This window comes from Anopheles stephensi, chromosome 3 (assembly GCF_013141755.1).
Source record: "Anopheles stephensi strain Indian chromosome 3, UCI_ANSTEP_V1.0, whole genome shotgun sequence".
Taxonomy (NCBI): Eukaryota; Metazoa; Arthropoda; class Insecta; order Diptera; family Culicidae; genus Anopheles; species Anopheles stephensi.
In genome coordinates this window covers 40,955,030-40,982,872 of record NC_050203.1, presented here as the reverse complement: position 1 = coordinate 40,982,872, position 27,843 = coordinate 40,955,030, and the positions used below count along the sequence as shown (strand labels likewise).

The 27,843-nt window shown below is 46.9% G+C and overlaps 1 protein-coding gene across 5 annotated transcripts; it reads right to left on the bottom strand.

Annotated features, from left to right (window-relative positions):
• Window positions 1-431: 431 nt before the first annotated feature.
• LOC118512242 (scavenger receptor class B member 1-like) lies at window positions 432-27,391 on the bottom strand. Of its 5 annotated transcripts, none has more exons than XM_036056385.1 (8): window positions 27,372-27,391; window positions 26,040-26,502; window positions 4,754-5,006; window positions 3,830-4,003; window positions 3,490-3,682; window positions 2,697-3,072; window positions 2,492-2,613; window positions 432-2,419 (listed from the first exon to the last, which is right to left on the bottom strand). In XM_036056385.1, exons 2-8 carry the CDS (start codon window positions 26,068-26,070, stop codon window positions 2,030-2,032), a joined length of 1,539 nt encoding a protein of 512 aa, XP_035912278.1. In that variant the 5' UTR covers window positions 26,071-26,502; window positions 27,372-27,391; the 3' UTR covers window positions 432-2,029. The 5 variants fall into 5 exon arrangements, with proteins under 5 accessions (XP_035912278.1, XP_035912279.1, XP_035912276.1 ...); XM_036056386.1 differs by having other exon boundaries at window positions 26,040-26,474; window positions 27,372-27,388; XM_036056383.1 differs by lacking the exons at window positions 26,040-26,502; window positions 27,372-27,391 and adding exons at window positions 9,444-9,604; window positions 16,398-16,501.
• Window positions 27,392-27,843: the final 452 nt, after the last annotated feature.

Genomic DNA, 27,843 nt, shown 5'->3' with positions numbered 1-27,843 from the left:
AGAGAATGAACAGGATTCTAACCAAGGTCCTGCCGTGTGCTGTGCGCATCCTACGCCACTGGACCACAGTTTCCTTAAGTTTATATTTTCTTAAATTTTAAATACATTTGAGCCAAACCCTACTGTCACGGTCAGAGCTTTAGTATAGAGCAGTATGGATCTTCTTCTTCTTCTTCTTTGGCTTAACGACCTCTTAGGTCATGCCTGCCATTTCTGGCTACTGCACTTAACGATAACAACCTAGTAGGAAAGTCAGTCCTCACTACGGGAGAACGGTCCGGAAAGGATTTGAGCTCCGGTCCTGCCGTATGAAGAGCCTCTACCACCGGGCCGCTCTTAGATGTGCAGTATAGATGTCGGTGATAATGAATAAGTAGGCTAAATTTAAATAATACTTCTCGATGAAAACATACAAAAAACTCGTTGCCATGTACTGTTTGTTCTCGTTTTTATTTCTGTCCACTTGTTCCATAGTACAAAAGTAACACCGTAGTCACCGTGGACGCCTGCCGCAACATGCCATGTCTTGCAGTGTCTAGCCGTCCACGGCCACCACGATACGATCCTGTTCTAATCGTCAATCCTAAATTATTCGATACAATGTGTACCCATCACACGCCTCGAAGCGTTCATCGAATGTCACGGGTTTGTTGCCTGCCTGCCTGCCTTTAATAGTCTTACGTGTAAAAGTGTGTGTACTTCTGCTCTTACCCCTCCCATTCCGTGTGTGTGTGTGTGTCGGTGTTTTGTGTATGTTTTTTTTTTATTTTGTTTATGAATTACATTTTATCCCCACCGGACCTTAGCCACCGTACCTATTATTTATACACTTACGAGCTAAACATATTACATTTTACAGTACACACTGCGGTGTGTAAGGTTTTTGATTTGTAAAAGGGACGTTCGCTATACACCAGCAGCAACAGGATCAGCAAATCGTACATTTTGGCAACTGGAGCACTACGTCACAGTGTCCAGCAAAAACTAGCGAAATTTCGTTCAGGGGGCGTACAGTGTGTGTGTATGTTTGCAGCTTCGGAAATAATTTGACTGGTTTCACGTCTTGGAAAAAGGGTAAAGGATAAAATTATTGGTGATGTCGTTCGCAGTATTTTTGCATAAATTTTGCCATGCATGGCGTAGTGATGTTGGAGCATCTATATTTTATCGATGCTGAGTGCGATGCGTTATCGTTTTCGAATAAAAAGTGTATAGCTGCCATATAAAAATGTTGAATCACTGTAAATTCTAACAGCTTGAGCAAATATATGGTGTATGAAATGGGGATGGTTTCCGAGTTTGTTAAAAACCTCCATTACGTGCAGCGTTCGTAGCAGTAAGCAGTAGCCCATAACCTAAGACACATACACCATCCGTGCTAATAGTTGTAGACTACGCGCTCGATTGGGTGGGTAAGCCACCGCCGAACCCTTCCTGTCCCTCCAGTATCTATGTATGGCCGCAACCATTACCCTAGATGGCATATGTATCTCAGAATCAATATTCCCCCGTTTTGTATAAATCACATAAAATAATGGAAGGATGTTATAATTTGTTGTCACTTTCCCATCCCCCGTTCTAATCCGTACGCTAAGCGTACGTTCCAATTCCAACAGATGCCGCGCCATTTTGTTAGTGTCTGTTTGCTCGTCGAGTTTGTGTTTTGTGACAAGCGAAATGAATATTGAAAATATCGTTTGACTTCGCTACACTGATTAAGAATTCTTTCGTTTTTCTACCAGATTTATCCATTTGCTAATCTTGGCTCGATAGTCGAAGCGATGTTGCGCCATGCTCATTCTTATCGTTACCCATCGACCAATGGACGGTTCCTGTTGTGGCGCATGGTACGTTTCAATTTTTCTCCCCCAATGGCTTGCAGACGCACGTACCATCCTACGGTCTTCCCGCTCCCACGATGAGTCTCTTAATGGTTTTGTTACATACACCAGTGTCTATCACCGAATCGTTTGCCTTGCGGCCAGGCGTGGTAGTTGTAACCGACAGTCGGCACCGTGCCGGTACGTGTCTAGTTGCTCTTGCTGCTCATACCGTTGTCCATCTTGGCCTTCTTCTTCGCCTGATCGACTGACGCCGTGGCGAGATAGTTGGAACCTTCCAGATGCAGCGTGCTCTGGCGGTGCGACTTTCGCACGAGACAGATTACGGCCACCACGAACAGGAAGCCACCGAGCCCGAACAGAGCGATGGTCAGAATGAACTTGGCCCGCGGCGGAACAGTTGTGGCCAGCTTCATCAGGTCCAGTATCTCGTCCGGCAGCGTGTCGATGCCCTCCTCGAACCATAGGATGGGGAAGACGATGTCGGGGAAGTTGGCAACCTGTTTGATGTCTACCACCTGGCTGACGGCAAGGTTGATCTGGATTCGTGCACGTGCTCTCAGCGCGGTGCCCATTTCCTGTTCGGACGGAAACGGACGATTAGCGGTCGGTAGGTTTGGGGTGACTTGTATGGCCAGGAGGCTACTTACAGGTTGCACATCGATGAACAGCTGGTGCTTGTCTTTTTCGGGTGGCGAAATTCCCTCCACTGCCGTTCGCAGCGATTGGTCAGCCATGTAGAAATGCGGGAAACTGAGCAAAATTGGCGAGTCTGTCGATAATAGTTTTGGGTTAGTATGCACGTCTAGTTTGACACATGTATCTTCCTGGGACCGGAAGTATAATAATACCCACCATACTGGCAGAGAGACACATTGAACAGTCCGTGCGGTGCACAGGGCGGACCGGCTGGACAGTAGCACATGTTGTTCGGGTTTTTCTCCACCGAGGCAAACACATCCGGCGACGGTGTGAATCGGTAACCCTTAACGCCACCTCGGACCGTAACTTCCTTCTCGAAGGTCAGTGGCAACAGTCGGCACAAATCCTTCTCGTACACGTTGAGCGTCGAATTTTTGGTGATTCGCGGTGGGAAGATCGATCCGTCCGTACCGTTCAGACGATTACACTGCTCCGACAGCCAGTGCGTTTGATGCGTTCGGCCATTATACTTGTCGATGATGCCGTACTGATTAATATTGTCCACGCCGGTGAAAACAGTCACAGTGTCCTTGGGGAGAGATATGGAAGGAGGGAGGAAAACGAGCGTTAATCACCGCTGGCTGGCTGATTACCATAAATTTGATAAAACGAGTTCTCTCTCTATATATATAGTGGCCATTTGTATTTCCACCTTGGAACGCGGAAATGAAATTCTTCTCCGGTCATACTTTACAAATATCAATCGATTGACGTCAGGGGGTTGCTCGTGCAGCACAAGTGGCCGGCCGACCAGAGAGGTGCAAAATGTCACGTTGTCAATACGCCAAGTACGTGATTTCAAACAGTGCCCTAGCGTTGGCAGTGTCGTCTCTCCCCGACGGATGCCTTGCTACGTTTGCATTTTCTATTATGAAGATGTCACACACAACGCTTACACGATCGCACTCGATCGCACCGGTCGATAGTGTTTACATCGTTGACTCACCCTCGAGGTGCTGTTTTTGCCGTACATCAGGCCGAACTCCTCGTACGGTAGCTTCTGCTCCTTCGGCACGACGTCCTTCGCCAGCTTGAGCAGCGGATCTTCGTAGCCCCACAGCAACTGACCGACCGACACCTCCACGAACGGTTTAATCTTCAGGATGTCCATAATGCTCGCCATCGCTAGTCGTAGAAACCTGTTCGCCCCGAAAAGAAGAGGCAAGACGTCGTAACCGTGCATTAGTTAACACGTGGAGCAATCGGCATCGGATGTTTGTGTTTGTTCGCGTTCGGCACAATCCCCGAAAGCACGAAAGCCGCGACAGATCCCGCGATTCGCTTACCGTGCTGCGTGTTTACTCTGCGACGTGGCGCTCAGCATCGGAATGTTCGGTACGATGACTACATCGTCTTCCAGCCCACCGGACAGGTCCTCGTTGAAGATGTACACTCGCTTCTGGTTGTAGCTGATGGTGCCGTTCGGGTTTTCCTTAATGTTGACCTTTTCCCATGTTTGACTGCAGGAGAGAGCGAACAATTTAGCATGATTCAAGATAAAAGTGAGCCACATGAGCTACATACGCCTAAACGGTAAGGTAATGATGAAGATAAACGGATTTTTAAGGCTGCCATGGCTTGCCAATATTGTGGTGGAATTAATTCAACGCGATAAACGCATGCCATTTACCTAACATGGCATGTTTTCATAACCTTGAGACTATGTTAATTGCACGTCTGGTTGTGCAATTCAAGACCTTTGATTTGATAAATCAATGTGCAAATGTGACGATTTAAAAGAAAACGACCTCCGTTTGTAAAGATCGCAGGTGTTATCGCAGTGCTTGACAATGACATCTTTTCGGATCATCCTTCCGAACGATGTCAGTACCATCAAGGTAACGAATTAATTTGGACTCAAAAAACACACACACAACCCTATTGCGAAGTACTTTACGCGGCATGAATCATTGTAGCAAACCTAACAACCATTTTATTTGTACCATACCGCAAGTCAGCCTCATTAACCTTCAGCCGAGCAGAGTTATCTAACGCACATCATAAAGCGGTCGAACAAAAAACTCATCCTAAAAGCTAGCAGAGAGCCACATTACCATCTTCTCGTGTGATTTTTAAACCACTCGAGCTGGCGCTATTTGTAAATCTGAAGACGTCTTTACGAGACAAATAAGCAAACGCTAAGCGAAGTAATCCTTCCCTATCTCCACCACCGTAAACGTCTGGTTTAATTGGAGTTTAATTGCACTTACACGTAAACGTATGGTCCAAGTTCATCCAGTATGGGTTTGGTTCCGTTGTTCAGGAACTCATCGGCGTTCGTGACATTGTAGACAAAGATTCGGATGATCGGCTCTACCGGAGGCCGCGACCACCAGCCGAAGGATTGTCCGCCCACTCGCAGTGCCACCTGATGATCGATGACGGTTCTGATAAAGGCCGTGAATCCAAATGTGACTAGAGCACCGAGCACGAGCAGGCTGAGGGCAAATGCTATCACAAACCCTGGGGAAGAAACATGGACATGGATTAAGTATTCACATTTTAGACACATCAATGCTGTAGACATTCAAGGTATGAACAAGTATAGTACTGCTGATGCATCCCTGCACCGGCAATGGATGATCATGTGCCGGCTGCATGTAAACTAATCACTAGTCCGGTAGGTGAACGACGGAAGAGGCCATTTGATGGCAGAACACTAATTTATCGGCTGGCTCTAACACCTGACCCAACTGACCCAACGGTGATAAGTGGTCGAGCAAGTGGCTGGGCTGCGTGGACAGTGGAAGGTCAAGATCGTCGGAGGAGGCCGCTGCTAAGGGCAACTGGGTTCTCGCACGGGCCACCGAATGCAAATTCATTAATCTCCAATAGCAAATATCGCAAGTCGCATGCATCTCCATCGCTTGCCGATCCGATCGTTCGTGATCGCTTTTGCTGATGAAATGGATGGCCGGCCGGTGCGAAGGTGAGATAGCTCCTACAACACCATGGAGGCATCAGGTTAACGAGAGACCTATTTGCGAGTTGGCGAATAGGTGGTAGTAGCGGCCCGCAGTTGCATCGGTGAGGATGACCTAACCTGTGAGCTCTCCGGTCACCTGTGGCGGTGGTGGTTGGTACGGTATGATGCAATGCGCTTATGTCGGTGTATGGGGTGGTGTTGCCGGGTTTGGCAGTGCTTGGTGGAAAATACATTTTTCCAACGACTCCAAAACTCACCACACCACCCCGTCTAATTCTCATCTACCGCCTACCGTCCTCCCCCGAGGGCCATTGCCGGCGAATGTCCCTCATTCCATCGCCAAGTTTTGGTTGGTTCGCAAATGACCCACAGCCACGGTAATGCTGTTGTGTGCGGTGTGCCCGTAGTCTTCGGGGCTGCCCGTAAAGCTGAGAAAAATTCCCACCTAACATCGCGGTCGGATCGGTAAGGCCGTTTTTGAAGCCATTCGTGGTGGGTAATGTGATGGGCCTCCGGTATGCTACGAGGCAGAAACAAACTTTTCTGCTCAGTTTATGCATTGTTTTATGACCAAGCGACGACCAAACGATTCCACGGGTGCGTGCGTGCAGTAGTGGGTATGTGTGGGAAAACTGGAGGTTCGCCGAAACGATAGCTAGTGGCGCAATCGGGCGTTTGTTTGCCTGTAACCGAGCGCATGTACCGCCGGGTCGGGGTTTTCGGTTTCAGTTTCATTTTCTGCCCTGCTTCCATTCTCCCCTTCGACCGCAGCGAAACTGGGTTTCGAGAGTGTCCTTACATTGTCGCTCCGTTGGCGGCGGCGTGTACATGGTGCGGTTTAGTGCAATCGGAAATGTGTCACAGTTGTGTGAAGGATTGGGAGGTTGGGTTTGGAGTGCAAGCTGCAATGTGTTGGCGCTATAGGAAGCTTGGTAACCTCAACTTAAACTCTAATCTCCGTCCTATTTATAACAAGAAAATCGAAGCAGGAACTCTGCCTCATCGCCAAACGCCAATGAGGTAACGCCGCCGAACTTAACAGCTACATAACATTAATTTTCGATTAAAAGGCCGACCGATGTCTGCTTATGGGTGATCATTAATGCCGCGTTGAATGCGGTACGGCGAACGATACTCATTCCCTTTTCCAGCAGCAACACTCGCCACCCGAGGATGATCGTTCTAGTCAAATGTTGCTGCGCATAATTGAACTGCCCCTGCGTAACACACTTTCTTGCACCGAAGGCTTGCTTTAGCAGTCACGAAAAAAAGGGTTAATGTAGCTTGTCGCACCATAAGACCGCCGGAAAGCGTCCTATCCTCGTACCTGCTAGTGTAACGACGTCACTATCATTAACACTCATTCGTCGTCGTCGTCATCGTCGTCGCAAACCTCGAGGCCCTCTCGTGCTTGCCTCCTAATTGATATCGTTTCCGAGGGTGACCCTGAGATGGCCATCAAAATTATCCTTCAAATGCCATCGCACTAAAGCCCAGCGGCATCGACGTTGAAAGTCCGATATCCACACACAACCAACCAGCCATCCGCTCTGAACCGCGTAGTGCGGGTTTAACCCAACACAGCACAACCGACCATAGCATGAAAGATGGGCAAATTAAACCGGATGGAGCGTCTATAGTCTGCCTGCTGAGCGGCCATCATAGAATGAAAAGATGAGATTCCCTCGCCCGTCTCTCGCCTTTGCGTTCTCGGCTATTTCGATCTCCGATTTCTTAATTGCCTGCGAAAACGGGTCTTTGACCTGAAAGCTGTGCTGGGGTTGTGTTTGTTGTTGTGTCCGCGCGTGTGTTCTTAGGTGCATTTTTGTAAATGATTAAGAAAGAGACGAGCTGTTTTAGCAGGAAGTATCATCACGAACTAGAAACCTGATTCGTATTAGTATGCAAATTTCACGGCACCAAAATTCACCATGAACTGTCGGAAGGCGCAGTTCAGGCACACAACTTAAGATCGCGAGATGGTTCAGAGGTGTTGAGGTTTTTTTTTTAATTTGCACGCATATTTTATTCGCTCGTGTTGTGAATGGTTATTGGAGCCAGAAGAAAAGGAACATTTTGAGTGCTTTGATTAAGGTTATGGAGGCTCCAAGTTAAGGAGGTAAACTCATGTTTACCTTTGCGGAGATGTTAATCTTTTAAATTTATTTGAAAGCGTCCAATTCCGGAGCATCGCGTACGGTGTTTATTCCAAACCAAATTTTCCGACCAATTCCCCCCCCCCATTGAAACAATTACACAACACTGATCAGCAAGCATTGGCGATCAGTGATTAGGGTTTTGTGAACCACATTTTCACACTTTCCTTTTCGCCGTTTGCTACCGGCTTAAACAGACTCTCTATTTTCACTACATCCCGTAGCTGGGGTTTCTGGTGGGCAGGAGAAAACTTCTCCAAATTTCCCCCTTTGTATTTCCATCCGCTTACTAAACGTTACTTGCAGCCTTCGTTCGATCGCCTGCTTTAAAAAGAGGTATGCGTTTTCTTAAATTAAAACATAATGCTTCCACCGAAAAGCTTGGCTTTACCTGCCGGTTGTGTTTAAACTGGGCAAGCGCTTATCTTAATCACGGCTGCAGGCATTAACTTTAAACAGTCTGTGCTGTAACATAACACAATTATTTCCCATCTCATGATCCATTTTCTCACCCTCCCGGGCGATGTCCGTGGCTGTCCATCTCACTGGCCATTGATTGCTTTCCCATCGTGAGAATCCCATCGTGCCTGCGCCGTCCAGTCATTTTCTCATGGATCGCCACATTTCGGTGGGTTTGTGGGGAGATACTGAAGCCATTTTTTGCTTGCCAACACTAACCGACCCGGGCCATGTGTCGCCTTGAGTTGTCCGAAACGGTGTTCAACAGACTAAGTGCGATTTCGTTTGCGTTTGCGCACATGATGTACGGCGAGAGATGGCATTTCGGGGTTACTTAGCGCTTTTTGTTTGGGGGTTTTCGGTTTTGTTTGTCTGTGTGTTTTACAACAAAACACACCTTTTTTTTATTTAATGTGTGCCATATTTTTGCTTTCTTTGCATACGCCACACGTTTGCCTGTGTGGTTGGGCACTGGTGCTGCCTCCACAACGGTGCCTATGCAAAGTCCCTTACGCAATGGCAATTTCTTTCCATTAACCCAGCTCCAATCACCAATACTACGGCGAGTATGCTTGTTGGTGTGTTCGCCTGCGCTTACCATTGGAAAGAGGAACCGGATTCATTACGTGGCGTAGCGGCCAAACAGCGGGCCTGGCCCACTAATGCCTAGGACTGCTTCGGAAAGGAACCAACCTACGCCCCAAGGTAGACGACGCACTACTACCGATGCGCTCAACATATTAGCCGGCTGTGGTAAACCGCACACCAATAGGCAAGAGAATAGGCCACGCTCACAGGCACGCCATCAGCTGAAGAAAGCCATTCGCAGATCTTGCTGCGATCTTGCCAAATATCCCGAAGAAGAGTGGGAAGGTTTGGCTTAGTTACTCCTTCGGTCAGGTGGCTTTCCGATCGTAGCTGGGCCACGTGCAACAGAAAATGGTCCAAAGAGAAGGAACGAACGAACGCTAAAGCAGATGTGGGAGAAGAATTGGAGAAATGGAAAAGTACAAAGCTTTGAGGCCTGATGCCTTGGCTGGTGCTGAAGAAAGGAAAGGCGACTACTATGAGCCCCAAGTGTCAGTGCAGCTCAACTGAGGTGAAGCACGATCCATCAAAGGAAGATAAACCAGTTTATATTAACATGCCAATTCCACGGACTACGGCGGATGCGGATTACCAATGAACGCTTACTAAACTGCAAATGACATCGCGATTGAGGAAACGACGGACTCGCACGGAAAGTGAAATACTTTCACCCTGTGGCGCGATAAACCCTTGCATGAGAAGCACGCCAACGTGTAACACAGGAACACGACGGACGGAGTAACACTCTACGGGCGTACACTTTATACTTACACCACTTTCGAAGAAAGGCGCTGGACAGTTTAGCACATAACCGATTACTTCTGCCGTACATGTTTGTTTGATGTTTGTTGCTCGCTTCGACGGTGCTGGTGATGCGTTGCGAAATTCCTTTAATCTAATCGCGGACACAGATTTCACAGACACTATCCTACCTACGGCGTAACGGAAAGGAAACAACAGGGAACGTGAGTGCGTGAGAGCTGAAGGAAAGCGTTTGCGGCCAAGGTGATCGATTTCTTGCACTGTGCACCACGCGAATGGAATGTTAAAATGGATCTTCTGATTTTACTGTCCATGCATCATACGCTTTTATGCTCCACGGCCACTTCCCCGTCTTGATGGTGCTTTGTCGATGGGGATCGGAGTAAGTCCGGGAGTTTGTTTACACGTTTTTGGGGCTGATGATTGCAAACCGTTCACCGTTCTCCGTTCGATTGCTTCTCGATTCGACCACGCGCCTTCGACCGTACGACCTTGCATTCATGTCCGGATGGTTTAGGGATTTGTTTTGTTTACCGTATTGCAGTCACCGTAAACGACTCGTCTTGTCGGAAAAAAATATTTAACTCGTGCTACAAATGTTTTGCAAAACCAACACAACCAACCGATTGGTGCGAATGCGAAGAGGAGCGCTTTTATATCGACGCTCGCCACTTAAGGGTTTGCGGCCATTTTATCTCACGGACGACCAGTGCAATGTGTCGATCCACGAGGTTCGCCTTGTTCGTTTCGTCTTGGCGATCGCTTGAAGGCAGCCTGGCCCCGGAAAAGCGATACCCTTCGCCGAGGGAAACCAGTTCTCTGAACACGATCCATCCATCCATCCCTGTGCTACCAGTGCTTTGCATTTTGCAGTGTGTTTGTTTATACTTTCGAAATGCGACACTAGTAGAACGCGGAAGTAAACGAGTTTTTGGGTGGTGGCGTGTGGTGTATCATGGTGGCAAGGAAGAAGAAGGTGCCACCAGAAGATGGTACGAAGGCTTTGTTTAAATGGACTTGTTTATTTATGTTTCGTCGGTTCCAATTAACTTTTTTCCTATCAGAATATTCAGCATCCTGCTTTGATAGCGTGCCAGGTGTGCTAGAACACAGTGTGCTCGTTAGATGCTGCCTCTTTATGCGCATCTGCTTAGCCACGCGAAGCGATATCTTAAGCGTCAGCAACGATCAGCTATCGGCTTAGTGGCGGCGTAACGAAATTGCAACATGACGCATGAAGCCGGTCTTGGCGCAAAATGTCACGTTTTCGATCGCCGTTCGTCGTTAGAAAGAAAAACAGGTTGGATACAAACCGACACGACCGGCAAACCAACGGGGGTTGGTACCGATTCGCCAACAAGCTGAAGAAGAAATATCCTATCGGTGGACGAACGGCGGGACGAAAATTTGCCGTTCGCCTTCAGGCACGCGTTCGGCCGCGCTCGGTACATGGCGGTGGCAATTCAAGGGTTTCTCAGTGTCGGACGGACGGGATTATGCAATATGTGGCTAAAAGTATGTAGCAACCGCCACGGCAATAGACCATGTGCGCTGGAACGTCGTTTGCTTCACTATCGTCCGCGTCCATAACGCACGCCTCTGTGCCGCATTTTCCTGACGTTCTTTCGCTTTGAAGAAGAGCCCGAAACCCGTACGGAGAAGGAATGCTTCCAATGCGGTAATTTCAGCGTGGTAAACAGAGACCGCTATTCTAAAACGTGTCTTTGTGACGTATTTCTGGTTGGAAATGGCGAAAAAATGAAAGACATCGCAACGCAACAACCTCGTGGATGGATACGCAAGCCACAACCACGGCTAAGCGGCACACCGAGGCACTCGAGTTGTGTGGAGTATCAACGAAATTGCCATCGAAGATCCCCAGCCAACTCTGCGTGTGTCATTTCATTTGCAAGCGTCAAAAGCGTGGTTGATTACTAAATTTCGCTTCAGCATCTTGGGGGTGCGCAGCAATAATGAACGGCAATCGTCGCACCAATTCTCGCATCTCCAAGAGCCTCTCGCACGTGCTACCGAACCGGTTGGCCGAACCGGGGTGGAACCGGGGTAGGCTCTGTAGGCTCTCGAGCCACGTTCTTTTTTCCATCTGATGTTGTAAAGTGTGCGTCGAGAGTAGCAACTTGTTCAAACGGCACCACACTCGCAGCCAGGCAGGCAGGCAGGCAGGCTCGAATGTCGATTGACTAATAGGCGAACGCACTGCGAGTCGGCGAGTCCGGCTCAGAACTGAAGAAGAAGGGGTGGACTCTCTGTTCGGAGGTCACAGCGACATGTTTTCACCGAGCACAGCGACTCGTTCGCGATCCCATCCCAAGTCGGCGGCGTGCCAATATCTTTACGCGTTACGCGATACATCCAACGAATGGCACTCCAAACATTTTGGGGGGCTTTGCGCATTTGGGGATTGCGAAAAAGTCAAAATCATCGACCAGATGATGTTGATGATGGCGACGAGGAAAGCAAAATCGAATCGCACCACCGAACCATCCATCTGGCGCTCTGCCGCAGAGCTGGGTGTTGTAACTTTTGAACGCCTCGCACCGGTCTCGATGTGCGCACGGGCTCACGTGTATGCGTGCGTTGTGTTTTATTGGAAGTTTTGTACTCGGCTCCGTTCTGTTCACCCGTGCCACAAATGTCACAAGGTGCTGCACACACTCCGTTCGCTCCAATAGTGAGGCCACTCACCCGAAAGGTTCCTGATTGCGTTAGCGTTAGCTAGACACCACGCTTGCCCGAGATGCTGTACGCTGCAATCGGTCTTAATGCATTGGTCAATCGGAGACCACTTGAATGACTTATTCGAGCCGAAAGAATCCCGCCAACGACGAATGGCGGGCGACAGACCGTTCATTAAACCGACGAACCGGATTGGGACATTCTGTTTTCTGCTGAAACTGATCCAACGACGGTGGTGTGGAATTTCTTGGCCGATTTCGCACAGGTGACCAACAGGTGCTGTACAGGTGCAACATTGAACAGCGACGAAGCTGTACCATGAAGCATGAAGCACTTTCTATGCAATGTAACGATAACAGCGGGTGGAATAAATTTCACCCAACGAGCGAGTGAGATCACCCAAAACACACACACACACACACACACACGCCTGCTCGCTTGGCGGCTCCAACGGATGTTAATGGTTGTTTTCATGCAGATCCATAAAGCACCCAGACAACGCGTCGGAACGCAGCTACAAAACGGCTCGGTTTGCATCGTTTGCATTTAATTAGAGCACGGTCCGCTCTCCGCCAACAATCTCCGCACAAAGCCCGCGTCGCACATGCATAAGGTGATAGCGCAATCGTATCACTACAACACACTTTGCTTTCTATTAATTATATCTAGGCTAACAGTGCGCTTTTTACTGCTCGCAAAACGGCGCAAAAGTGCTTTGCTTTCGATCGCTACAGGCTGCAAGCCAGGGCGGACCAAATCACATTCACATGTTGCTTATCGATCGATGGATGGATCGGCAGCAAGAAGCAGCGGGAGTAGATGTTTCATTTGAAGAAAGCATAAAAATCACCCAACCAGAAGACGCTCACTCTCGGTAGATGCATTTGTTCGCTCGTTCTTTTTTTTCTATCAAGCGCTCTCTACTAAGGTGCAGCTCTAGTAGATCGGCTAGATCGGCGCTCGGAACCGTTGCTTGTTTCAGTTTGACAAAGTGAAAATCCATCATCGATTCGTCGTTGCCAGAAGAAAGATTTGCTGCCTGAGTACAACTTTTCAGCACAGACTCATGCTACATCAATGAGTCGAAAGGAAAGGCCCTGCTCTTATCGGACGCACGTGCCTCAATTATCTTACAGAAAAGGCGCCAGTGCTTCTCTATCTTGCGATCAGCATCTACTAGTGACGGGTTGTTTTGAAGGTAAAACACATTTAAAAAGCCCTGCCAAGCCATCGAGACACCCTTTTTTTGTATGTTTTGAGGTCATAGTTTAGAGGGTCGCGCGACCGGTGCACGAAACTAAATTAAGCTGCGTCAAGAGCGGCAACGCAACTCCACTAGCTCGAGGTGGCCTTAGACGAAATTGTTTCTTGCCTTCTACAACGGAGTAAGGCTAAGGAAAAAAGTCCCCTCGGTTCTCCGCTTCACCCTGACGTCATTAGGTCGGTATCAAAGCTGTATCCTGTGTTCGTGGCTAAGGCGACCGCAAACCTTGACGAGTGGACGAGAGTGATGCTGACTAACCGACTAATAGAGTGGCGACGTGGCCGGGGGTTAATTGCCGGCTGTATAACGCCGTGTGCTCTTGTGCCGCTTAGAACAAGTTACTTAATTGTAGTCGATCCGCTGGGCTGTGTCCCCCGTTTGCAAGGATTATAATAGCGAACGCTTCAATCGTCGGGTTGTACCAATTGCACCGAGTCGCAAACTAGCGCGACGGAACGTGCGCCTCAGCTGATGCTGTGTAAAATTACCTTTTGCTGGCATTATTACTGACTTCCTTTGCTCGGCTGTCACCTGTCTTCTGGTCCCTCCCTACCATCCCATCATCGGGAAACCCCTAGCCGAAGCCATTTTTTGTGTGAGTCCGTCGTTGGAACTTTAATTTAATTCAGCGCTGTCTGGGTGATTGAAAGCGGGCGAGAAAAAGTAAGCGCCCCAGCAAGACAAAGAAAATCGACAAAAGAAAGCCAACCGGACCGACGGATGGACAATGTGTACGCTGCTGTTGTTTGCAGTGCGGACAGCCATTTCTTCCACAAACATCCGTCCGAGAATTGAAAGGGAAATTGTTCCAATTTTATAAAAAAAAACACACAGCATTTCCGTGATACAATATTGTACCATTTTCAAAACAAAATGTAACTGTTGTCTGAACTGCTTCTGATCTGATCAGTCGTTAGCTGAAATGTTTCCCATGATTTTCAGCCAAAAGTTAGTTTTTTCTTTGAAAGTGAAAAAGAAGGGATTGCTGGACAACTCCAATCCAGGTTAAACTGACTGGAGTTCAATCAACGGATGTGTTTACGCAATGGTACCCTGTGAAAAGTGAAGCATCCATCAAACACTTCAATGTTAATGGGCAACAAATTGGGGAGAGTGGCCCGACGTTCATCGCTTGCTGTATCGCTCGAGTCTTTTGTTGTTGTCATCGGCGCGACCCAAATCGCCGCTCTTAGACGCGTCCAATGCTGCATGTCTTCCATCCTCCATGTGGCATGTGGCATGTGGAGGACATTCCAACCATTCGTCAGCACTCCTTCCGGCCACCCCTCCCTTCAGGCCCCCGACATCCCACCTCCAGGTTGATGCTCATGCACTGGTCAAATGCAAGGTCGTAAACAAGGTAATCGTCGGCGATCGGCGAATCCACCGCGAAGCAATCGATCGTCACGGCGGCGCGGGTCACGGGATCATTTCAAGCGGCGGGTGTAAGGTAAATGTGATTACTTCACAATGCACCAGCAGGTCGCGATTGCACGCCGCAATCTTTCGTATCTCGCGAAACTAGTTTCTAGCCAGACACGGAATCGTTCGAGACAGTTCTTGATGGTGATGGTTTTCCCTCTCCCCAAACTGCACACGCTGATTCCCAGACTCCGATTGTTCGTACGTACTGCAACACATTGTCAGAAACACGCTCACACACGTTGGCAGTTAATGCCAAATAAAAATCGCGAAGGAATTCTCCGGCCTGAAAAGCTCTTTTCGTGGAGTATTTAAAATGACGAATTATACAAGAAAAACAAATGCACCAACACTCATTCAGACACTCGCACACATACACACACAATCACATATTAGCGAGCTTTTGGTGTGAAACGGGCGGACATGTTTTCCTGCACGAGGCATCACTTTAAACTGCTGGCATGGCTATTTTACACATCCGCGCGCGCGGCCATTCACGACTCCCAGCGCGCAGTGGTTAAATATTTATCAACCTCAACAAGCGAGCTGTTTTATTACGCCCAGGTTCAGGAAACAGTAGCACTGGATTGCTCGTTCGTTCGTGCATCCAGTGCCCAGCTAGCTCTAGCTGGGTCAGGTTCGTTAGTATTCGTTCGCAGCTCGGACACTTTAAACTGGTTGCACAACGGTCGGTCGAATCAACTTTAGCAAAACGGCTCCCCAGCTCCGGCGGTTTCGAACATTCGCAGACTGGGTCGATCAAACGATCGAGCATTTGTGGCTTTGTGTTTTCGAATTTCGACGGGATTTGATATCGAGGCCGGTTGTCTACCCTTTCCCCTATATCACAGCCACACGCACGTACACACAGACATGCAAACACAGATGCACACATACGGGAAATACGATAAATGAACAGACAACGCATCCGTCTTGACACTATGGTGGCGATTGCCCACGGATTTGTCAACCCCGAAACATTTCCCAACAACTAGCTGTATCACACGCGCATTTTGAGTTCAACCAATGCAGCACCATGTTCTCGTCAGCGTTGCACTTGTTTGCCTGATTTATATCCCCCCACATACACACACACACGCGCGGTGAATGCTGAGACACAATCGCGCGACACTGATCCGATCCGATCCGAGCCCAGAAGAGCATAACGTGAGCCACGGTGAACCAATAAGCCCCGAACAAGCAAACCCAAATATTAATAACGGCCAATATGCAGCAGCCGTTAAAGTGTGGCAGATTAAATCGCTTTTCGAAATGGTACCAGTTGGAAATTGTGGGGCGCGGTAAAAGGTGTGAATGTGCTCGCTGTTTTGCAAAAGCACCGAAAGGCAAAAACAAAACAAAGCTTGCAAGACACAAAAAACACAAAAATCTGCAACGCACGAACAACCACAGCACCCGGAGTTGCGTTGTGCGCGCTTCAACGTTCACTCGAAAACTGATCCCGCGGACGTCTTGGGAGCATTTCGAAGTCCGACTCAATGTTGCGCGTTTTCCCCATCATCGGCCCGCACAATCAACGGCGACGGCGACGACGACCACGAACGACGACGACGACAAACCTCGATCTCTAGCCACCGCGCGATCACCAAGACGCGCGAAATCGAATAACGAACGACGGTGACTTAGCGGGCGCACTACGGTGACTTGAGCCTTTCGGAATGCCAAAACCGATACACCAGTACGGTTCGAGGCTATGTGTTAGTGAAGGAATTATGCCCATGTGTGCGTGTGTGTGTGTGTTTGTGAATGTTGGTGGGCTGCATTGCAGACCTGCGGCGAGCTACAAATTACTACTGCTGCTGCTAGTGGGCTCGTGTAGTGCTGAGTTGATAAGTGCTGGGAAGAGTGTTGTAATACTCCGTACGTTCACCTGCAAGCGTCTTGGGTGGGAAATAGCCGTTAATCCGTTGAAGATATGATGATGGTATTGCATTTAATCCTCAACTAAACTATTATGTCCACTTCTGGAAAATGTCCATCATGAAGTGTTTATTTTGTCTGAAACAGTAGAAAATGGCGTTAGATTGTGATGTCTCTAATGACTTACTACCCAAGCCCCAACATGGTTAACGCAGTACTAGTATAAATTGTTTCCAGCTTAAGCTCTTCAGAAGATAACGATTAAAGAGTAAAAGTGTCGGAAGTGGTTCCAACGCTTACAAAAATGATCGTCCATGGTTCAATGGACTGCCAAAAACGTTCGAGGACACTGGAGCTGGAGATATTGCCGGATGCCAAAATTTGTTGTGGAAATTGTCACTGGAGATGATTATCCAATGATTCAGTTTGGCATCTGTTGCGACCTTGGCGTGGCCGCTAGGATTTCGCCTGGATTGCGAGATGGCCTTCGCTTAAACAGAGAAGGCTATTGAGAACGAACGGCACGAAGATGCCGAAGAGGACGATAGAATCGGTGTGATCGATGGCCCGACAAAAAGGAATACGCCGATAGTATGCCCCGATCAAAGGCAAACTGAAACTAATAAATTGTAGAATTATTCACGACCACTATTTTGAGTCTTTTCACATGACATGATTGTAGGTATGACAAAGTGGTACTGCAACATGGCAACGGTTAAAGTTGCTTCACCGGTCAAAACCTGTCTGGAAAAATTGTAGTTAACAGGTTCTGGAGGCAATTCCTGGATTTATGGCTATGATGGCTTATGTTCTGGCTGTCCCGCAACTCTGGACACACGTCGACATTTTTGTATTAAAACAAATGTTAAGAGCACTTTGAAGAAGAAATAAAAAAATTTGAAGCAACATCGCTTTAAAAATGAGATAAACTTGTAGGAACAATTTTGGACGGTTTAGGACTTAACTATGAACAAAACGCGTACTCAATGTTAAGCATCATTCATAGACATCAATTAGTTTTTAGTTTTATAAATCAAAATTATATGTCAGGTTTAATATAGACAAAAGTTATCATTACTTTTCAATCGCTTACTCTACTCACCCAGCAGTCACGAGGAGGCCCATTGCAACAACAACCAAGGAAACCAAGGAATTACCTTCCCCAACTAGGAGCAGTTTGAGCTGGGCGGACATCGAGTACGGGTGTTTCATAGCAACAATTTTTACCACTACCCCTCCTCCCCCGCCACCCCTTCATCGTTCACTGGCAGCTGCTCAGCTCAGCTCAGCCCAACCGGCCTGTCCTCCATTCACAGCCGCATTAATGTTCCACAGTCATTGGTAGGGCCGCTAGGGGAAGGCCATAGGAGCCCGCTGGTGGAAGAGTACTCGCAAGGCATAAAGCGATGTACAGTGCTTTACTATTGTGCATGGTAATGGGAAGGGTTGGGAAAAGAACCAGAGGTGCTGAGCCTGCACATAAAACCGCCGCAACGGCCCCCATGTACTCAAGAGCTTTCTTTAATTTCTTTAACGCACGATTAAGCAATGTTGCCAGCGTCCGAGACTGCTGTGCTCCATTGTATATCTTAAGAGCTTCTAGAAGTTGAATTTATGGCGTCCGTTCGGTTGGTCGCTAAGGTTGACGGTGGAGCAGGGGCAGACGGGTTGATGGGGATGCTTCTTTTTGTTGTTGTTGTTGTTGCACCTTTTATTGATACTGTCACCGTGGCACGCCATACCGTCTTTTCATCCGGGGAGCGATGGGTGTTCTTCGCCAGACCAGAGGCGTCGAAACATGACTGCAAAAACATCAAACCTTGAACTCAAATGGACGAACTCGCCCGGTGCAACTATTCCGAGCTGGGGGAGGAGAGAAACAATCACGGGAAGAATTTGATTTCCATTACCGTCCGAAGCGGTATTGTTGGGGTAGCAATTTAAATGTCACACGCTTTTGTGGCTTTCATATTTTTGACCGTTGTCTTGGATTGATTCATCTTTCGGATCTTGACCGGATCATTTACGTAAGAAGCTATTCAAACCAACTGGATGCAATTGCTCAGTTCACATCAGATATATATATATATTTACTGAGTAATATTATTCCATAAGTTATGGTAGGTTTTCAATGGCTATAATTGAATAGAACAGCTAGCACGCTTTAAGAGCTGCGGTTGAATGTCTACATGCTTCCTCGACCAAAATCCATCCCTCCAGCCAACAAACCGTTTAGCTGTGTTCTGCACGCGCAGTAAATGTGTGACGAAAGCGCAGGCCCAATTATCGCTTTGCTATAGATGAAAGTTGAAAAGTAGTCCACCATTGTCTGCACGCTGTATTTGTTCACGCCTGCAGACCACCAACAAAAACAGCACGCCTTGGCTGAAGGCAACGTAGGCGCTCTAATGAACCATGGGACAATAAAGCAAGGTTGATCTGCTTCGATGACAAATTACCATCGATGCACCCATGGTCTAGCATTGGCCCCAGCAACAACAAAAAAAACGGCCCTGTCAAATGTCGGATAAGCTACTTCCAATTCAGTTTCTAATAACTGGTGGCCTCTAACCTGCTAAGGTCATCGTCTGTTACGCTCACGCCATTGATTTGGAGTTCGAAAGATGCTCACCAGCCACCCAAACCACCGTCAAGGACAGTGAAGGTCTTTTCTTCCACCTTCCACCCCGTCCTTGCGCAGCCCCCTTTGGGAAGACTGCCATTGCTGGTGAACAGTGTCAGCGAAAATAATCGTACTATTCCCGATGTGGTCAACTTTTGTTTGCCAGCTAGGGACGAACGTCCATTGTGGTAAACTGCTGACGCAAAACGATCAACATAGCTGCCCTGGCGCGCTGTAGCGATCGGTTTAACCCGACACCGCTGCTCATGGTCTCATCTTTGCGGTGAGTAGACAAATTGAGCCGAAACCGAAACAGAGGCATCCCGACGATCAACAAACTAGTGTGCACGGGACGCAAAGACTGAGCTGGTGCTGAGGAAGACCAAATGCTAACAAAACTACCGGACAAATCCAAATCAACCGTGGTTCAGTGTAGGAGATGAGGGTGCCGGACAGCATCTTCAACATGGACGGATGTTCTAGGAAATCCATTAGCCAGCTACGAGCTACCTCGCCATCTGGTGGCTGGTGGACATTCGATGTCGTCTTGTTTATTCATACAATATTTAAACTTTTTGATCAATAGTGAGCGGCCGCGACAGATACAATGGCGGCGTCAGCAATCTGGCCGCATGCAAGAAGCTTCAAAACCTGTGTTTCGGTTTCGGTGTCGAGATGGTTCTCGGCAAACATGCTTAATAATTATGCTGGTTGTATCGAATGTCCCTCCCGTGTGCGCGAACAAGTTGCGTGACGGTTGGTCGAATTTGAATTTCCGGGGTTTTTAAAAGTTTTTTTGAATTTTTATTGAAGGAATATTGTAACAAGGGGCCGCTTCTTCAAAGTTGGTTTTTATCTTCTTTGGCACTGCAACCTCGTCGAGCGGTCTCGGCCTGCCATTTCCTTGACTTATTTTTATCCGTAGCAGGATACAGTCAGTTCAGCCTTGGGTTTTTATGGCAGTATGTAAATTCTAAGAAATCTCGCAAGAAAGATGCTCTCAGGGACAACGAGATAAACCATATCGGTTGAAGGTGAGCTCCGCGATTGAGCAAAGAAACAGCGGGAAACTAATGTTGCTAAGTTCAGGAGCACAAAACACGATGATATGTATGCAGAAATAAAAAACGATCAATATCATTAGGTGCAAATTGTGTTGGAAAGATTTATCACTTTTCACAATTAGCCAATTATTTTCGCATGATCACGCAATGTTTGATCCACGTGTCCGCCCGGCTACGATTGCGAACTGCAAACTCTCTGTAGGTTCATTAATAACGAACGCCTGACGAAGGGAGAAGATGGCGGGTGGATGGATGCAAATCATTCTCAACTAACGATGAGAAATGAGCCTGAGTTCGTTTTCAAGCTTAATTATTTCATTCTTTCCAGCTGTAGGATTTTTCCCTCTCAATACGCCACATTGCTTGCTCTGCGCATCGTTGTTTTTCCCCTATTTACAATGATGCGATCATGCGCGGGATGATCATGATGCACATTTTGTGATGTCGATACGATTAAAGTTCGCTCCGAGGACCGTTGGTGTGTTACAAAACTATTTTATAATTATCTGCCCAGCGTGTGGGGAAATTCTACTGCGTTCTAGAACGAAATTTTCGGTACGCTTAGTTCCGGACGATCAAGAAAGCAGAGAGAGAGAGAGAGAGTGCGACAGACCACGATCACGAACGGGTCGTTTTGCGCTTGTAATCGGAGCCACGAGCCACGTCTCATTGAGTATATATTGTCCAGCTCAAAACAACCGTCCTCAGCCCCGTAAGTTGCTCTCGATCGTTCGACTTGATAACCGCTTTTTTGTAGCCTGTGATTTTATGCTAATTATTCCAAATGTTGTTCTGAATGATAAAACCCCACTCTCACTCACACATTCTCGCGCAGCAGCACAATCATTTGCAGCATCCAGAGCTTAACAGCGGATCGACGAAAGGTGACTCGTTTCTTTTGACCTTCTAACAATTTTGTATAATAAGGATCGATCGCGAATGCCATCGAGGTGACAGTACGCGCAGCACGGCCGCGGGACCTTAATTGCTATCACTTGGAAAAACGGGTTTGTCCGGCGGGTGATATAATTCCACGCGCGCTAGAGGCGTAGTAGGAAGCGGTCGAAGATCCTTCGTGCGGCCAGTGCGTTACTGGAACCGGACGCGCGAGCGCTGAGGGTAGCAATCAACAGTGCCGCGTTACACGTCACTGGACAACGATTTGCGTGAGCAGCATAGCTTCCTGGAACTGGGCGGCAGGGTTAGCCAGTATGAATCAATCGAGCGGGCACATCCACATCACATCCAGCGTCAAGAATTTAACGATTCTCCAATAGCTGTTAAATAGCATCTTCTATGGATGCATATGTGTGTGTGCGTGTGGCGAATCTTATTCTCGTTTGCTGTTTGTCGACGGATAATTGAGGACTTACCGGACGGCCACAGTTGTATACAGAATGACAGAGCGCTTTTTTTCGGCACGTTTCGATTTTTGTTTTGTTTTGATTTGTATAAGAGCTTCTTCGAGATTGATCATGTACAATCACTCGAACGGAACGTTCTTTGGCTAGAGAATTGGACATGTTAATGTTGCTTGGAGGTGGTATTTTAGCGGAGCAATTCTGTCGCTTGAAAAATTCCGATGACTCAACGGAAGACTGTTTGCTTTCTCGCGGCTTTACTGCGGCGTGCCGTTTGGTAAATGCCGACGGGCATAATATTATTATTACTCTGTAAAAATCACACATGCATCCACAAGGTGTGTATTGCGAATGAGTTAATGGAACTATTGGGTGGCTCGTGCAGTAACAAACGTACTACAATGGTTCATTGTGCTTCGCAAGGATTCGCAAGCTGCAGCAGCACGACGCCTGTCGTCTGGTCATAATCGAAGGTCATATGCAGCGTACAATTCAGCTCCGGCAACCTTTTACGAATGGTCAAAGTACCTTTTCGCATACTGAATGTGGTTGGCGATCACAACATCGCGACGTACACCTTAATCAGACTAAGACACTGACCTTATAATTTGTTCGTTGACCAAAGTGGGTGAAAACATGATGACAAGGCTTTGAAATTTATAGTCAGAGTAGTTCGAAGAACGGGCTAACTGATTATATGAAAAAAAGCAAATTTCAACTCTACTCAATACCGATCAAGGATATTTTCGAAATGAGGAATGAACCAAGGTGAAATAAAAATAGGTTCTTGAGTTTTTACCAATTTATTGCTAAAAAAATACGCTATCCACAAACATAAATTTAAATTCAAATTAGCACTCAAATACAAGCAACCAACATTTTAATACATAATGAATGAGTAATCAAGAAATAATTAAACAATACACCGAAAATACCCATCTAAAATGGATCCACAATAAAGCAAACAAATACGTTGATCGATTCCACGCGGATAGCAACGCATTGCATACTTTACGGCGCTTATGAGTCAGTGGTGTCAAACTCGATGAGGTAGCGTTTCGCTTCACTGAGTGACGCTTTTTGGTGTTTTAATAATAGATTCCATTTACAAACCTTAGGAAATGTTGCTAGGATTCGTAAATATTATTTATTGAAAGCAATTTGATATTTAAAGCCACAATTTAAAAAATAGATAAAAAAAATAACGAACGCAAAATTTTCTTTTCTGAACAATAGAGGTTTTCAAATCGAATTTTACCTTGTTCCGATCCGTTTTCATTGTGATCAATAATAAGATCTAGCTTGGCTGATCAAAGTAGTTAATTATTTCGTTTTTTTACACTTCTCGCATTCGTTACGACTTTTCCTCGGCACACCAACCCTAACCCGGTCGATGTATGCAGGCCAAGATTTCATTTAGTACCATTGACATTGAAGCATCGACGCTAATACTTTGCAGCACTCTGTAACAAAACAACACCTACATAGCTACCGACCTAGCTGTGTGCCATTTGGTAACGAAGTCACGCATCGCACACCGATAAGTCACTGAAGGTTGGTGTGGAGTATTTCTTCGCTTGTTTAGGTCGCCCCACTACACTACAGCTTGCCTACAACGATCGGTCATTAGGAACGCTCTGCGCATAGACAACAAATAAAACATTCGCGTTTGAGGTGGTAGTCTGAAATTAACACTGCCTAATATGTCAGGAATCATGGCCGAGTGTTTTACTACCATCGAGCGTAGTGCTGAGGGTCATCCGTTAAAAAAAGAGCGCATCACTTGCGCTTCAATTTGAACAATCACTTTTACAATTACCATAAGAAACAGAGAGCAATAATAGAGGACGGTTTGGTCGAGCACAATAAGGAAGCACAGTGAGTAATTGATCCAGAAGCAATCGATTGCTTGAATGCATTCGTATCCGATGTTTGCTGTTCGGAGCATTCGACAGTAATTATGCTGTAAATTATGGAGTACGTGCAACATTTTATTTGCTTGTCATTCGAGTCTTGGATGCCGTTTTCATAAGAGTGGGCGAATCGTTTGTTGTGTGATGTAATTGAGGGTTTATGTTTAAACTTTGAACTGCTTACATGACTTGTTGTTGTTTAAAATTTTATGCTTTATGATATCAGTACCTTATGAAGGTAACTAAGATCAAAAACCAATATTTTAAAGTGTTTGAAATTTAAGGAGATTATTTTATCTCTATTTTGGAGCTGCATGACTCCATAGCAGCTAAGACACGCGTTTTTTTATTAATTATTTGATCAAATTCAATGAATAATCGAGTAATTTAACTGCGCAGAAATGCATTTTATGGTTTATTTTTTAAGCATACTTCTAAGGGGCAATGATAAGTATCATGTATGTTGTAATATGCAATTTTAATTTATTTTGTCGAGAGCTAAACACTCGTCTACACAAGCTTTGTGTGAAAATTAATAAAAAATAATACATTATGAACGATATGAACGCTGATGACATGACATGATCATTGGTTCGAGGCTCTCCTACGTAGGGGAAGTTTATCAAAGGATCGAGCAAGCGATACAAAATGTCGGTTAAGAAATTATGAGACAAACATCAAAACAAATCGTGCAACAACCAATTGATAAATGCTTATTTACGCACACCGGATGTACAGATAAATAATCGCCCCTTTGAAGTCGCCCATCACATCGACTATCTTGGGCTAAAACTGGACACCGACAGCAAAACTGATATTGAGATACGTGCAAGGATGCTGGCTGTCAAACGGTCATCCTGCAGTCTGAGGAGACTTATTCACTCAAAACATATATCACAACGGACGTTCCTGACTTGTGAAAGATAGCTGAGCCGTAGTCACGTCAAGCTCTGTTGGACTAATCATGTCTTGTGAATGACTCCGGACGACCTTATCCGCACTGTGCTTTAAGGCTGTTCAAATGGACCAAAGAGCTGATCAGTGGTGGGACCAATTTGAGTTTTAGTTAAAGGCTAAGATATTGATGCAGAGGGCAACATTAGATCTACGGCAGTTCTTAGCGCTTCTACAGTGGGCCAAGATCGCAAAGCAGTTATAGCGCCAGAAAAGTAAGTGACGTAGGTTATTATGTTCAGATCTCTCTCGCGAGGAAACTGGAAGAATATACTACATAGACTGTTTCTCCATACACACGAATGATTGCTTATTAACAATCTCTCTAAATTTCTATTTTAATTCTTTATCAACTGATCATAATTTTTATGAATGCAACTTTCAATCAATGAGCCCTTACTAGATAGCAGAGCTTCCACTTAAACACACTCGTAACTCGTGTGAGTGATATCGTTGAACAAAGTCTCTTTCCCTAGTCTTAACCAACACTCAAGGTTCTATATTCTATTTCTAATCACAGTCGCTCATTTTCGAGCAGTAAAAAGCTTTTGAAAGTTCTCGCTACACCCTGTAACACCATTAGCAGCTAATTAGCAGTACTTTGTTCGCAAAGAAATAAACCCCTTTGCGGCCCATCATCCATAGCACGCAGCTAGGCCCTCACCTAGGTGGCAGTAGCTGTGTTACAGTGCGCAAAAAAAAACAAACCTTCAAACCTGAACCAAAAACACCAAATGTAAGTCCCGAGATCAATTATCGCTTCACATCCGAGTGCGCGCGCGCGCCAGCACCGGATCCGATCCGGTCCGTCATGCCGGTGGAAGAAGAAGCGTGGTGGAAAATTTCGGTTGCGTTTTGTGGATTAGTAGACGCCGAAGCGCTTTTCCTCTCTTGCGTTCGTTCGCGAAACCAAGGATCTTAGCACGCTGGCACGTGACCTACTGACAGTGAAACTGATCGATTTCTCGGCCTGCGAGAGGCAAACGGTTCGTTTAATGTTTTATTTGTTATTTCTGCTGTTTTGCTGGATTTTGTAGCCGGAGTTTGCACCGGAATCGTTTTTCATGCGTCGGTTGGCAAATTAAACCCACGCAACCGATTCGCATGCAGCACGACAACATTTTCGGCTGCAGATTGCAAAAGCGAGGACGAGAAAGAGTGGCACGGTAGCACGCGTACCGAAAAAAATAGAATTGATACCACACGCCGATGCACGCTCTTTTGCAGCAAGTGGAAATGTGGAAGGCGGTTGTTTTATTATCTTGGTTTGTGAAAAGAGAAAATTTCCCTCCCCTGAAACGGGTCATCGAGATCGGCTTTTCGGCTTGGAGCTGGAGTCCAGCGCACCGAAATTGGAAAGGATCGCACACGCCGGCGGCCAGATGATTCATATTACGTTACGTTTAAAATATTCGAAAGTACTTACACAGCTTAAAGTTGCGCCTGCCGAGAAACATGATGAGTGTTTTTTTTTGTTTCGGTTCCCTCGCGGATTGTGTGAAGTGTGATCGGATCCGGACACCGGATGGCAATACTAGACGTCGAGCTTTCTGCACTGCACTGACGAACGGAAATCCCACCGTGCAGAACTGTTGGATGATGTCAACACACCTTGGAACTGGGCTGCTCTACACACCAATCAACACACAAACACACTCACAAGCACAAACACTGGAGGTTGCGATCTCACTTGATCCTCACCAATGAGCCAGGAGGCCATGCGTAGGAGCTCGGTGCGCAAAACTGAGTCGAGCTGCTTAAAATTTGGAGATTTCTTTCAAAACCAATCGACGACCTCTGCACACACAATCACGCACGCACGGGACAAGCACAGCTACGCGGAAGCGATGTTGAACGAAAGCTGTACGATACGAAACAATCAGAAGAAGCTAAAGAAAAAAAAGCCCATATTGATACGTGACGTCAGAAAAGCAGCAACGGCAGCAGCAGAAAGAAAACAAAAGCACACGTAAATAGAAAGCCTTTTTGGCAACTTGGCAAACTTTGGCAACCGGAAGGAAAAGTAAGGTGGGAGTTACAAATTCATTCGACGGTGGGCTACACGCGGGAAATGCGACCGATATATATCGCGATACGGTGTTGCGGTGCGATGTTGTAGAACGGGGCCCGAATGCTAGTGGCGAGATGGTGTAACGTACGCACGTCATTCAAACCACGCTGCGCCACGAATCCTGCGCAATCTTAAAATCGTGTCAATGATAAGAAGCCCTTTTGCCCTTTTGTTTTTTTTTTTTGCAAAGCAGCAAGTTACAACACCGTAACCCCGTGGTCTCGCGTCTGCACAAAGCCTACTCCTTAGCAAGATGACAACCGAACCGAACGCGAATCATCACCGCCGCATCATCATCGCACCGGTAGACACCGTTAGTCCGTGGGTCTTCCCGCTTGGCGACCGAACGTTTGGACCGCGACCGAAATTTTAAAATCCGTAACGGGATTGCGAGCCGCAAAAAAAAGCTCGTAGCAGACTAAACTAAACACGCCGACAACACCGCACGCACTATTATTGCCAGACGCTGGTGGCAGTTAAAAAGGGCACACACAAACTCACACACACACACACGCGGTGGGTCCAACCAAACAAAACCGCTAACCGGGCCGACCACCGTACGCGTATCCAAAAGCGATCGGCTAAGGAGTGACTGGGCTGCCAAGCCCGAAGCTGGCGGAATGGTAGTTCTGTGTGGTCTTGTGTGGCACCGACTCCAGTTTTTCCGATTCCGCCCGCGAGACTTACTTCCGAACGTGTCGAGTTCAACCAACCGACTGAACCGACCGACGTCAGTTGCGCGCGATCGCATGCGATCTGTGCGTGTGCGTGTATATGTGTGGGGGGGAGGGGGGGGCTAGCTGACCACCGGATAGATTATAGTTTCCCTACTTCTATAACCCTCTCTCGATGTCGAAAAAAATGTTGGAAGGCGTAGCAAAACTGTTGTTTATTTAAACTGAGTGCGTGTTAAATTATGAGAAGCAACGAAAAAACTTAAATAGAATGGTTTATTCCCGAATGAAACAATCTTTTCCGATATGTATTTCCATTTGCAGGCACCACACACAGCAAAGGGTTAAGAGCTAGTGTTTCGGTGGCGGGAACTGGCTTTCAGGTGGCTGGCTGGCATGTGGAGGACGGAGCCTGACCGGCAGCAGTGTTGGGGAATTCCTCCCTGGTTTTATTTCTTTACCTTCAGCTTTTTGGCTTCCATTAT